Source organism: Mustela nigripes, chromosome 6 (genome assembly GCF_022355385.1).
Source record: "Mustela nigripes isolate SB6536 chromosome 6, MUSNIG.SB6536, whole genome shotgun sequence".
Lineage (NCBI taxonomy): Eukaryota > Metazoa > Chordata > Mammalia > Carnivora > Mustelidae > Mustela > Mustela nigripes.
This window is the reverse complement of record NC_081562.1, coordinates 140,998,958-141,013,720: the sequence shown is the minus strand read 5'-3', so window position 1 is coordinate 141,013,720 and position 14,763 is coordinate 140,998,958. Positions and strand designations below refer to the sequence as shown.

At 39.6% G+C, this 14,763-nt stretch overlaps 1 protein-coding gene across 14 annotated transcripts in view; it reads left to right on the top strand.

The window, feature by feature from the left end:
• PARD3 (par-3 family cell polarity regulator) overlaps positions 1-14,763 on the top strand; it is a 653,831-nt gene that overhangs the window by 619,998 nt on the left and 19,070 nt on the right. For all 14 annotated transcript variants that reach the window (XM_059404392.1, XM_059404389.1, XM_059404386.1 and 11 more), the window contains one exon: positions 13,074-13,194. In XM_059404392.1, coding sequence (XP_059260375.1) covers positions 13,074-13,194 — 121 coding nt within the window. The remainder of the gene's footprint in view (positions 1-13,073; positions 13,195-14,763) is intronic.

The window sequence follows — 14,763 nt, the reverse complement described above, 5'->3', positions numbered from 1 at the left end:
TTTCTATCTCATTTATTTCCTTTATCCAGATAAATTATTTATAAGTTGGGACATGGCCAGATTGTAAATTAAAGGAAAGCCTAAAAAATCATTAGCTAATAATTATGAAGTTAATTAAGACATAAATAGACATTAAAAAAACTACCTGTCAACAGAAGTATTCCAATGATATTTAAAATGTTTATAAAGTAATATGTGCAAGTTCTTCATTTGGGCACATCCAGTGTTCTGTTTTCTTAGAAGACTAATAAATATGTTTCTGCTTTTATTCTAGTTCTCAGAAACCTTTCAGTTAGCCAGTCATGGAATCACAGGCCGTGTATTTCCTGTTACATTATTTTCCATTTTAAATCATTCCAGGAAAGCCATATAGAATTTATCCATAATTGGGAATTGACATGAGCATTAAACAGCGTATTGCACTGGAATTTTTATCTTAGGAAAAAAAAAATAGCTTAGGTTCGTATAGTATTTTGCAATTATGCTGTCATTAAGGACAAAGAATACAAAAAAACAAAAAGAATGTTAGTCTTGAATTCTATGTAATCATTTCATGATTAAAGAATTAAAATAATGGTTCTATAATTAGTTTCTATGCTTGTATGATAAAACCTCTCTAATATGAAAAGGAACATGATAATCATTTTATTTTGTCATCAAAACCCATCAGGTTTTGTAATTTAATTTCCATTGCTTTCTTATTTCAAATTTTCATAATGTACTCCTGATTTTCACTCTTCTTTTCACTCTCTAGAATTTTCACCTGTGCTCCCGAATTCCTTTGCTCTTTTTTCAGACACTGAAACGTATATTTTAGTTTGAAGCACCGACTTTAACTGTGGGTCACAACTGGCTAACCTTCATATCCCCAGTGATTTTATTAAATGAAGAGCCTGATCCATAAACTTTCTTCAGCTCTCTAACCTAATAGAATACCTTCTATGTCCTTGCCATTTATTAGACGATTTATGAAAATCATACAGTCTATGAAAAGAAAGTGCACTTGGGGCATTATATCCAAATTATAACTGCGTCTTGCATCGTGGAAAGAGAAATGTCATATATGGTTTCTTAGAGGCAGTAACATTGTATTTTCAAGAATGAGTTTAAATTCATAGATATGCCTGGAAAACATTTTCTCTCCCATCATTTATTTGTTTAAAGCCCCAGAGTAGTCAACTTGGGAGTGAGGAAGACTTGAGGCACACTGCTTCTCTCCCCCTGCCCCCTTGCCCATTTTCCTCTAAGGGCCTGGGGAGGTTCATTCTGGCTTCTCTCACCTTCTCTGGGGTCTTAAGCTCCAACACTCCATCTCACAACAGTCAAAGCTCACTTGTTGGAAAGTTTTATGAGAACATGATTTCTGAAGTGAACACTTTGATCAATCATTTTTCATTGATGGTCCTTTAAAGCTTGCTAAATAATGTTACTTTGTGCTAAGTTTTAAGTAAATGCCTCATCAGAGGTGTGACTGCAATAGATTTAGCAATCTTTCTGGGGAGAAAACAACTTGGATTATTTCTGTGAAATTTACTAGTCAGGAAAAACGACCTCAGAATGTCTTTTCTCGTGTATTTATTGTTGGGTCCTGAAATTATGTATGTCCATGCACGTGTGTTTTCTTTGTAGCTGGACGAATTCTCCTCGAAAAAGTAAAGCTAAATTTTTCTCACTCCTGCCTGAGACCGGTGACAGGCTAATAAGGAAGAGTGATGATAGTAATAAAATGGGGTGAGGGGCACATTCCTGAGATTTTGCTGCTTATGAAATGATAGCCCTTTACCGAATGACCACACAGGGACCCAGGGTAAGATCTAGTCCCCAGTCTTTCTGATGGAGAGAGGTGACCCTCCCTGTGACTCATCACATCAGAAGCAAATGCAGTAATAACAGCTTTGGTGACTACCTTTTTAATCCAGAAAACGTAGCTGTATGTTTTTAATTTGTTATGATTCATTACACTGAAATTGGTGTGAAATGGACAACAAATCATGGGTGTCAAAAATCTGAAAATGAATTTTATCAGCTGAGGAAAGTGAGTGCCTTTGGGATTTGCATAAGTTTCTCATAATTCTTTTCATATTACAAGTGATGAGCAAAACTGTGAAAATAAACTGAAAATGACATGATATTTCCTAAGTAGCTAATTTCACATGTACATATAGACACATATAAATATAGCCATTTAGCCTCACGTTAGACTTTTTCTGTAATTCAAAGTAAAAACCTTAAATATTAACATCATTGTCACATCTCACAAAGGTATGAGATTGTCTATAGAAAAATTATACATTACAGCAAAGTATATACCAATTTTGCTTTTTCACTGTTCAAACTAGGAAAAGAGAATTTATACCTATTCACCAGTATAAAATTGTGATGATTAAAAAAAGATCTATCCCTAAATTTCGAATGTTATAAATATACCTATATAGTGTAATATATATATTATGTATGAATGTATAATGTCTAAATACCCTTCAGCATTGGGAAAAAAAAAAAAAGTTCCCCATGTTAGGAACTAACTTTGCATGCATAATTAATTGGAGCACCATATTCCTACTTCACAACCAGAAGAGAAATTGAATTCAGGTGTTTGGTGAACATATGGGGGATTTACTGTGAATTTATGACCTGTGGTTTGAGTGTAAAACCCCAAGATACTTGCTGATAAAACTTAATGAAGCTTGTGCAAAGGAGCTATTTTTATTTGTAGTTTGGTAATTGATACATTTCTTGGTTTAACCCTCCCAGCCTTTCCTCCATTTCTCATAAATCTTCCAGCCTGAGAGAGAGAGCCAGAGTAGAAAAAGCCATGGTCTTCTGAGCCAGAAGACTAGTGCTTACCAACAATGAAAATTCAGATATGCTTTTCCACAGCATTTCAGTCCATTCCTTCCTCCCTTCCCATTTAATCTAGCAATGTATGCATTTCCACCTGCACAGGTAACAGGAGGCAAATCCAAGTGCCACGGGAGGCAGCATTCCAGGTTCCTCTAAGAGAAGCAAAAACTTTCAAAGAGGCGTGACGTCACTTGACTCTGTCCTAAGAAAGCAAAGATGGAGGCACAGTGTAACTCCTCATTAAAATTTCGGCAACAAACGCATTGCCATTTCCAGGTTTTTCACCCAGGAATCAGCCTGTCGCACACACGCCCTAGCAATACCACTCTGCATCTCTCTTCCTAGGTTTGTTCCACGAATGCTGTGAGTGCCAAGAAAGAAAACACATGCAAGGGCTCTGTTTTAACATACGGGGTGTAATGGGTTTAATGAGAAACCTGTGTTTGCTCACTAATTTACAGCAATTAGGAACTCAGTTCTGACATCTGTAGATTCTAACTATTTGTCTGGCAATTACAAGATCAGGAAGAGTTTATGCAGTTACTGCTCAGTGTAGAGAAACAGCTCGGTGAGAATAATGAGACATACCTTCAGTCTCTCGATGGCACTGGCCCCTAGGAGTTGTGTTGGTAACGCTTTTCAGTTCAGTGACATTTCCTCCCCCCAACACTGTAGTCATCACTGTTCAAGAACCTGTTTGTATCCACTTTATCATGCTGACAATCTGTCTGTTTTGAAAGGATTACAACTCTGTACATCGGTGCGTGACATCACAGTAAGACATTGCTTAATGATCTGAGACGCTTGTGGTCATTGCTGGCTGCCTGTTTCTAAAGTTGTGTGACAGGTCTGCCCTACATATGTTTCCTTGGGTGTCACTTTTTTACCTTCTCTGGTCCTAGTGTCTGTTTTAAGTGACATCCATGAAATAACTGAATTTTAGACTTGCCACTGGTACAAATGAAGGGACTAAAAGTTTTTTCTTCTCTGGGATGCAGGAAGAAGTAGTCATTGGACAAGGAAGGGAAAGGTGCTTTAGTTTTACTCTAATGAAATATCTTGAAAAGTAATAGTACCCAAGAAGGGTTGTTTACATAATGTACGAGATCTTTAGTCTTTTCATTTGTGGGCGACTACCAAGGAAGTCAAAAAAGAAACACATTTCCCTGAAATAAGTGGCCCTCCTGTGAAGGGCGGGTTATCTACAGACAGCACCAAGGTTCGGAAAAGCCGGAGTTCAGGAAAACAGGGTCTTTTGAGTGTCATGAACAGTGTCCTGGATGCTTTAAATTACTCTGGTCTTTGCCTTTGTCAGTGTGCTGGGATGCAGGCCATAATGGTGTTTCAGAAGGCTGGACGGCAAGATCCCGGAGTCTGGGAGATGGTTGGACTTTGAAACACTGGTGGCTGGAGAAGAAAGAGTTCCTTAAGGGGAGAAGTTGGCAGCCAGCAGAACTCCAAGAGCCCCCCTCGGGTGTAGCATTCCCCCAGCGGGGAATGCTAGAAATATGTCATAGGAATATGCATCAAGCATGGAGTGGCATATCTGAGATCTCAGATAGAATGTGGAAATTAACTTTTGTGATTTTTTTTTAATTGGGAAAAGAATAATGTCCTTTTACATTTCCAGTAATTGGATGCCAAGTGCAGGTGTAAAATCCAGTAGCATTTGGAATAGAGTTTTGTACTTAGGCCAAAAAGTAAATTGCTGGGGCTGAGGAGTGTAGAGCAAAAATGGAAAGGCCAAGGGTATAAGCTGATGTGGTTAACAAAATCTTTACTGTGTGTACCTGTGCTTTTTTTAATTTAATTTTTTTTTTCAGTGTTCCAAGATCCATTGTTTATGCACCACACCCAGTGCTCCATGCAATACATGCCCTCCATAATACCCACCACCAGGCTCACCCAACCCATCCCACCAGGCCCCTCCAAAACCCTCAGTTTGTTTCTCAGGGTCCACAGTTTCTCATGGTTTATCTACCCCTCCGACTTAACCCAATCACTTCTCCTCTCCATCTCCCAATGTCTTCTGTGTCATTCCTAATGCTTCACAAGTAAGTGAAATCATATGATAATTGACTCTCTCTGCTTGACTTATTTCACTCAGCATAATCTCTTCCAGTCCCGTCCATGTTGATACAAAAGTTGGGTATTCATTCTTTCAGTTGGAGGCATAATACTCCATTGTACATATGGACCATATCTTCTTTATCCATTTGTCTGTTGAAGGGCATCTTGGCTCTTTCCACAGTTTGGCGACTGTGGCCACTGGTGCTATGAACATTGGGGACAGATGGTCCTTCTTTTCACTACATCTGTATCTTTGGGGTAAATACCCAGTGGTACAATTGCAGGGTTATAGGGTAGCTCTATTTTTAATTACTTAAGAAATCTCCACACTGTTTTCTGAAGTGACTGCACCAACTTGCATTCCCACCAAGAGTGTAAAAGGGTTCCCCTTTCTCCGCATCCTCTCCAACACTTGTTGTTTCCTGTCCTGTTAATTTTGGTCATTCTAATTGGTGTAAGGTGATATCTCAATGTGGTTTTGATTTGAATCTCCCTGATGGCTAATGATGATGAACATTTTTTCATGTGTCTATTAGCCATTTGTATGTCTTCTTTGGAGAAGTGTCTGTTCATGTCTTCTGCCCATTTTTTGACGTGATAATCTGTTTTGCATGTGTTAAGTTTGAGGAGTTCTTTATAGATCTTGGATATCAGCCCTTTGTCTGTAGTCTGTACTGTCATTTGCAAATATCTTCTCCATTCTGTGGGTTGCCTCTTTGTTTTGTTGACTGTTTCCTTTGCTGTGCAGAAGCTTTTGGATCTTGACGAAGTCCCAGAAGTTCATTTTCGCTTTTGTTTCCTTTGCCTTTGGAGACATATCTTGAAAGAAGTTGCTGTGGCCAATGTCAAAGAGGCTACTGCCTATGTTTTCCTCTAGGATTTTGATAGATTCCTGACTCATGTTGAGGTCTTTTATCCCTTTCGAGTTTATCATTTTGTATGGTGTAAGAAAATGGTCAAGTTTCATTCTTCCACACATAGCTGTCCCAATTTTCCCAGTACCAGTTATTGAAAAGACTGTCTTTTTTCCACTACATATTTTTTTTTCCTGCTTTGCCAAAGATTATTTGACCGTAGAGTTGGGGGTCCATATCTGGGCTCTCTACTCTGTTCCACCGGTCTGTGTATCAGTTTTTATGCCAGTACCATGCTGTCTTTGTGATCACAGCTTTGTAGTAAAGTTTGAAATCAGGCAATGTGATGGCCCCAGTTTTTTCTTTTTCAACATTTCCTTAGGAATTTGGAGTCTCTTCTGGTTTCATCCAAATTTTAGGATTGTTTGTTCAAGCTCTTTGAATAACGCCAGTGAAATTTTGATTGGGATGGCACTGAAAGTATAGATGCTTCTAGGCAGTATAGACATTTTAACAATGTTTATTCTTCCGATCCATGAGCATGGAATGTTTTTCCATCTTTTTGTGTCTTGTTCAATTTCTTTCATTTGTGTTCTGTAGTTCCTCAAGTACAGATCCTTTACCTCTTTGGTTAGGTTTATTCCCAGGTATCTTATGGTTATTGGTGCTATAGTAAATGGAATTGATTCTCTAATTTCCCTTTCTATATTTTCATTGTTAGTGTAAAAGAAAGCAACTGATTTCTGTACATTGTACCTGTTCTTTTGTAAATTGGGGATTTGAAGGACATATGTTAAGTTCCAGACTAAGTAAAACCAGTTTTAACCACAAATATCTGTGAGTTATGTCACAACCTGGCAGGTCACCCATCTCTGCCAGGAAGAGAAACTGGGAGTGAGCCCATGAGTTAGATTTTACTGAATGACCTGGCTGGCAGGTCTATTTTCACCACACATTGAGAAAACACTCACATGGTGGATTTGGTCTCATGAGGACTGATTTTCAGAGCTCACAGAACCAGAGGGGTACGTTGGGTGCAATTGATGAGGAAATTGATTGAAGGAGTCACCCTAAACAATTGGGTAGATTTCCATGGAGTGTTCTTGGCAATATACTGGTGTTCAGAGGAAAGCTCATTTGATTGGTTTCTTGTGTTAAGATCTGGCAGTAACCATCTTTCAGGGACATCTTCTGCAATAGTATTTACTTTGTGTAATTTTTCTCAGAGACTGGAACTTTGGAGTGACTAATCATATAAATAACAGTGGTAAAATTCATTCATTCATTCCTCTCTTGATTCTGCTCTTTGAACCAGCAAGCATTTCCAACAGGCAATATTTGTTTGCAGCCATGGGCAGGGCTTAGGTCTTTGTGCTTCTAGGCAACTTTATTCCATTTAATACCTATTTATGGCCAGCCCACCCCCACCTCCACCCCCACCACTCTGCCAGCACTAACGTGATGTGGTGGTGGTTGTGGCAAGTGTTTGTGTCTATATGTAGGTGTGTGTGTTTAAAGAAAAGAGGTTTAGAGTGTCTATTATCTTTTGTTGCAATGGAGCACAAGAAAACAAACCCACTGTGCAATCACATTTCAAACCCCTATTTGCATCACATCCATGAACATCCTGTGGGTAAAATCAAGACACATGGCCAAGGCCAACATCAAAGGGTATTAGTGCTATTGCTGTATAACAAATCAGCACAGTCTTAACAGCTTCTTCAATCAGTTTCTGTGGATCTGGGGTCCAGTAACAGCTCAGCTGAATCCTCTGCTCAGGGTCTCATCCAAGTACAATCAAAGAGTCAGCCAGGCTGGGGTCTCCCTGGGAGGCTCCACTAGGAAAAGAAACATTTGATTCCCTGCTCCCAGAGATGTTGACAGCATTCTGTTCTCTGCAGCTGTAGGATTCAGGGCTGCTTTCTTCTTCAAAGCCAGAAGAGAGAGATACAGACCTGCAAGATGGACACTGCATACTTATATACTCACACAAATGTAATCATATCCATTTTTTGACTTTTATTCCATTTCATTGATAGAAGCAAGTCACAGGCCCTGCCCATACTCAGCAGCGGAGAGTTGTGCAAAGGTGTGAATATGTGGAAGGGGGATTGTGGGGCCACTGCCACTCTAAAGTCTGTCCATGACAAGTATTTATGTAACAGTTTACCCTGCCACAGGAACGTGACTTGCAGAATATAAATATAATATTATAATTATATATAATATTATTATATATTATATATTAATATATGTATATATTAATATATATTGCAGAATATAAATATATTTATATATTATAAAATATAAATATATAAAATATATTATCATTTATTTTTATTATATATTTATATATAATATATATTATATAAATAAATATATAAATATAAATATAAATTTATATAATATATTTATAATATTTAATTATTGTGATTAAGTCATGATCTTAAGAAAGAGAAACACATGCACATGTAAGTTATAAACACTGTAAAACAATATTTGCTGGTAGAATCAGAAGATGGAAGGAAAGGAGAGGATATTACAGAAAGAAAGATTCGAGTGAATATACCTTCCTCCCTTGTCTTGTGCTAGACATGGTAATCACCTCTCCATTCTGGGCACCATGGAAAGCCTGCCACAGTTCGTTCTTTCCCTTCTGTCTTCCCCATCCCATATCATGGTTTCCTTCCTTCTGTGGGAAAACTAGTGTATTCCAAGGCGGTGCTTCTTGCTCAAAAAAAAAAAAAAAAAAACAAACAACAACAGAGTGGTCGTTATCCCTTCCATTGAATTCTGGATCTTAAAGCTGTGCCCTCTGTTCCAGCTTTCCAGATTTCTTTTGCATAATTAAAAATGCAAATGTTAAGGTATTTTTAGTCCATAAAGAATTAATCAGTCACATCACAACCCCCTCTCTCTCAGCATATGTTGGTCTGAAAAGATAGGTCAGACCTCCAGCCTGCAGGGCAGTAGACCCAGCGTTAGATCAGAAGGAGCAGACAGCTTTGGAGAGGCAAGACTAGATGGAAATGCCTAGTTGTCTTTTTTTTTTTTTAAATATTTTTGTTTCTTGGGTCTGTTACTGGGAGATCACTGGCCTTATCTTGGTGCAGTGGAAGTAAATAGCCTAGAAAAGCAACGTATGAAACAGGCAGCATCCGCAGAATACAAAATAGAGGTTGCAAGCTAGCTGCCCACAGACCTATTTGGTTTGGTTTTTTGTTTTGTCTCACCTTAGCTCAAAAAAAAAAAAAAAAAAAAAAAGTAAGCCAGCATTTAAAATTCAGGGAATAGAGGAGAAAACTATAGTTCTGGTTTCTCTGTAAAGAAAAAGAAAATAGAAGGCAATGCTAGGCTCACATCCCTTCAGGACAACAATCTACTGAAACCAAGTAAGGGACTCCCTTTCCTGATTAAGCATATTACTCCCATTTGTCACAGAACCCACATGGGTGCTCCTAAGGCCATGGGCTTTCCTTCTGTCCTTAGTTAATTGCCCCACGGGCCTGGGAATTTGTCCCAACTATGACGTTTACAGGCTGAATTATTTCCTAAGTGGTGTCCATATGGCACCTGCAGTGCTTTTGAATACATACAGATACATAGGACCCGCCCACGACTCACTGACTCAGAATCTCTCCAGGTGAGTCTTTGTCAATCTGCATCTTTAAGGAAATGCCCTGCATGATTCTCATGGACACAAGAGAGCGCCTGTTGATGTTTCTTTTCTCACTCTCTGGACCTAAGGCCATGGGTCGGATAGCGTGCCTGCAGGGCTCAGGTACAGGACAGACTCCAGAGCTTACAGGCACATAAGATCTTTGCTACAGTTGGCTACTTTTGCAAAGCACGTTGCAGTGGTCCATTCTGAAGGCTTTAAAGCCTAGCAGTCTGTGTGATCTTCCTCTGATAGGAGAGGGTACAAAGGCCATGTAATTATGAATGGAAAAGATTTGAGTTCCATATAATTAAGGGTTACACTGTTCATGCCAGACTAGGAATCTCCATAGTGGGTGAGCCAATGTATCCTTGTTTTAGTGCTGTCAGAAAGACTTCCAGATAATTACTGAACCATAATTAACCACCATCATTTAGTTGAAAATTTATATATACACACACATAAAAGTATAAAAGAAAGTTCCAATTGGACTAAAAAAAAATGTATAAGGGAAGGCTGTGTTGGTGTTAGACTTAAATTGTCTTGTGTCTGTGGGAATTCTTATGAAAAAACTATCTCTGGTATGCCTGGGTGGCTCAGTCGGTTAAGAGTCTGCCTTCACCTCAGGTCATGATTCCAGAGTTCCAGGATCGAGTCCCATCTATGGTTCCCTAATCAGTGGGGAATCTGCTTCTCCCTCTGCCTGCTGCTCCCCTGCTTGTGCGCGCGCGCTCTCTCTCTCTCTCTCTGGCAAATAAATAAATAAAATCTTTTTTAAGAAGGAAAAGAAAAACCATCTCTGTAATTGTCCTCTTCATCCCTCGTTTCTGTAGAAGTTATGATTTACTAGCTCGTCATTAAGAGTTGTATTGTCTCTCTCATCCATCTGCTAACTCCTGTGGCATCTTTGTTATTCCCCCACACATAAAATAATGAGCAACCTAAATTGTCAATGAATCTAAATATAAGTTGATTGGGATGTGTAGGCCTCAGCCACTAATGCTAATGAATATTTAAAATTTCCTTTGGCTTTCTTGGCAGAAGAGCCAACCAAGAACTTTAGAAGTCCAAATGTGAATTATTGGCCCGTTATAGACTGGCCTGAGAAACAGAGCAAGCAGTTGCAAGGGATTCATTCTTGAAGCCAGGATTTCACCTTCAGACTGCCAACTGTTGTCCCCAAGGATGCTTGATGGTCTTCCAGTCTTTGAAAGTCATCATCAATCATGAAAACCATTGCGGCCTGTTTTTCAATTTCAATCCTTAATGCGGCTTTGCTAGTCTTAGGCAAGTGGGTTGCCATTCTCTAGAGCAAAGGAGGAAAGGAAGCAAAGGAAAAGAAAGTGAAGCAGTGTCTCAACAGCTGCTGAGATTTGAAATAAGGGCAGAAGTGACTTCCAGAACTTGGCTGTTACTGTGAAAAACATTGAGGTCACCAGAATTTAAAATTAAGGACACTGGGTCAACTTCCTGTGTTGGGAGATTTGTACTTTCAATTAACCACAAATAGTAGGAGATCAGTTTTCATCAGTGGTTTGGACTTCATGAACCTGATAATTATGGGGTTAAAACTGTCTATGCTACATGAAAATAACAGGGAAATATTTCTAGTCAGACCTGTAAAATATTTTGTCAGTCAAGCCTCCTACGATCCCCATGTTAAAAGCTATGGAAAGTATTCCAGGAACAAAAAAGTCACAGTTGGAGAAACAGCAGTGAGATTAACGAATGCTCACTTCCTATCTCAGGAACTATCTTTGTGCCTGCATTATCACAGCTTCACATGGAGAGCAGGAGTTGCAGGGATTGGGTACTATGTTGGGAAGCCATTATTGAAAGTGCATGTGTTCAAAAATATAAGATGCTTTATATGTTTCTTGAAAACCAGTGGGAATAACAACCTGCTCAGCTCAAGAGTATGGAGGGGAAGTTTTAAGCAGTATCCAGACGTGGGCTGAAGCCTTGTCAAGTAGCACATTGTACAGACCCATTAGCCTTTAATGTTCTCAGGGCGATCTGTTCAAAATATTTGTCAGAATTAAGAAGGGAACACAGGGTTTTACTGACTGAAAAAATAATGAAACTGGGAGTATTGACAGAATGTTCCAGAAGCTCTAATAAAATTAATAGCAACAAAAAGATGATAGGGATCTACCCAGTAGATTAAATGATGAAAGACTGTCCCATATTCTTGGAAGATGTTCGTATTGTCCTATATATGAATATTTTCAATCTGAGATCCTTAAACCTTTAGAATTTTTCAAAACACATGGAATCATATGAAGATATATATTAGAGAATTTTATGTACTCCACTGTGGCAGACTTCCTCTTTCCAAGCTACCTCTGACAAATTACATGACCCAGGGCGGGTGTGCAGCTAGAGGAACTCAGAATCATACAGAGTAACCAGGGTAACATGTTTTCAGTGAAGAGACCCCGTCTTCTAGGAGCTTATAGCTCTCCTTTCTGTGAGCAGCTTGGAGGGTATAGTTGATAAATACAAGGCTTGATTCACACCCTCAAGGAGTCCGATGTGTCACTGGGGAGACAGCATGTACCTAATGTGCTTGAATAGCTCTCCGGATAGGACATGACTTCGTCCTCAGGGGATAACATAGACCAAAAGTGCCATGAGATTTAAGATTGTTTTAACTTGGCTATCTCTGCAACTCTTGCCAAAGACTGTTTTTAAAATCTGTATGATTTTATAAAGCAGGGGCTTTGGAGTCTGATACACGTTTTACTAAGGGACATAACATGGCACAGCAAAATCAGGGATGGACTGGGCTCCAGAAGAATCTGAATTCCAGCCTCCCCTCCCTGTTGATGGGGAGACTGTAGACAAGTCACGAAAGTCAGTTTCTATGTGTGTGTGTGTGTGTGTGTGTGTGTGTGTGTAGTGAGAGAGAGAGAAATACTACCATCTGTACCTATCTTAAAAGCTTTTTGTGAGAATTAAAATTTAATGCTATCAAAAAAGAAGGCATCATTATTATTAGCTAACTGGTGAAATCAAACTGCCACCCCAAGTTATTTTTTAAATGCTTGTCCTTTATGCTGTGAGACCTGCCTTTTGTATATAGATAACTCCTAAACAGAAACTTTATATGATGGCGTTATGAAAATAATACTGCACGTTCGTGAGTCTGTGTTGTTACTTGGTTGTTATTTGGTTGTTGCAACTAGGATATTTAGAGCAGAAATGATTATCATGTCCAATTCATATGTATATAAAACCCCACACCTCAGAGGTATTAAGTGCCTTAGTCTGAGAAGGCGGCGGGAGGAGGGGCGAGGATGGGACCCTGGTATTTCTGTCTCTTAATGCAATGTCCTTTCCAAAAAATTGTTGCTGCCAACACCTTGCCAGATTACAGAAAGGAAATGAAGCTTTTAAAGTACTGCATAAAACAGGAATGTCTAAAAATACTGCTTGCCCTCTGGAATATCTGAAGTAAGTCTTCAATAAGTCTTAATCATAAGAACAAAATGAAAGCCTTTTAAGTGCCCAGATACTGTTTTATAAACTCACTGCCTCTTAAACGGGGTCATTCCACAGCCGGCTGCCATTTTCTTCCCCTAGCAACTGCATATCACAGATTGTATCTCTGAAGGGTGTTCATTGCTGCCCCTTCTCTCTTTTAGCAACAGATCAACTCCTAGCAACCATGATCGGATACAGCGTCTACGGCAAGAATTTCAGCAAGCGAAGCAGGATGAAGACGTAGAAGATCGGCGACGTACCTACAGCTTTGAGCAACCCTGGGTGAGTGTGCGGTTCAGCGGCACAGAGAACAGTCTGACAACTTGCCTGCAGTAAAGACCACTGAGCTCTGACCTTCGTCCTTTATGAAACAAGACAAGATGGAGCCAAATTCCTTTGACCTTTAACATATTGACCTTTTCCTCATTTCCATCTGGGTTTCATCATTGCTAATTTCATTTTATATCTTGTTGCACCATCTGTCCATTGCATAATCAGTTGCATTTGCCTTATGACAAGACATAGCCAAGGGATTCTTGCTCTCAACTATGCACTTTTTTTTTTAACTTTAGTAAATATTTTTCTATATATTCTCAGAATCAGAGCCAGAATAAATTAGTTCAACACATGGCTATTGTGTATCTACTATACAAGAAGTATAGTATTTAGGAATTCTTGATTCTTTATTTTCCCTCATCCCCTTTGTGTATTTGTGGAATCCCTCTGGTTTAGCTGCCCATATCCCTGTTCTAGTGTGTCCTGCTCACAGCCATCACAGTGATTTTTCTAAAGCAAAATTTTGAATGGCGTCTCAAGGCCCCAGAAGAGAGAGTCCAAATTCTACAGAGTGCTGTGCTAATCCCCCTAAGTCCAGCCCCAGACTTGCTCTCTGTTCTTATGTTTTGCCTTGGAGAAGATGGGATTGCTGGGAATGGGAGATACGGGGGGAGATTTGGTTGGGGGTGGGGGGTGGAGAGGTTCAAGATGACAGGAATTTTGAGGAATCCCTTTGGAAACTTGAGAGAGAATCTGTGAGAGGTGAACATACAAGCTGCTTGAGGTAGGAGGTTCTAGCTGAGAGTATTAGTAAGTCTAGCCAACATTGTACTGTGCCCATAGCCAACAGGGCTTAGAGGATTGGGAATAGAACAATGTTTGGATTAATTCAGTGTTGGGGATTGGCAAGACAGACATGACAGAAAATCAGGGAAGGCACTCTGGAGGCCTGGGAAGATGCTGGTGGAACATTGCCCAGGCTGGGTAAGTGCAGCTCAAGGAAGCTTTACCCCAGTTGCCTGGGAGGATGCGAGAAAGGTCAGTGGTCTACGGATTGGAAAGCATAGGGGGCTGCAGGCAAGAAGGTATATTTTTTAAGAGTCCAGGATCTTGGAGGTGGGACAGTTCTGGATAATTTGCGGTCAAAAGTATCCCATCCATGTGAGTTCCTAAAGTAGATGAGAGATTAAGGTCCAAAAAGCTCATGAGTTCAGTTCAATGTGCTGGAATTTTAATTACACTAGATACTTGGGGAAGTAGGACTAGGAGGACTAGTAATGTTAGAAAGGGCTTAAAGTGGTTTAAAGGGCTTAAAAAAAATCCTGTTTTATTTGGGAAAGGGTATGTACCCAGCTGACCCAGAATTGAGAGGTTGGTTATTTTGTAGGGAAGCAGAGATAAAGGTAGAAATGTAGTCGGAGGCTTCAAAGCTAGATTAGGAGTTTGAAGAAAGATAGTATCAGGACAGAGCACAGGCCTACTGGCCAGGCGATCTGGCTCCTCAGGCCTCTTTTCTGATGTTGTAAACCAAGAGAGTTAGAGTAGATGGTTGAGCGCCAGTTATTAAACCCTTTG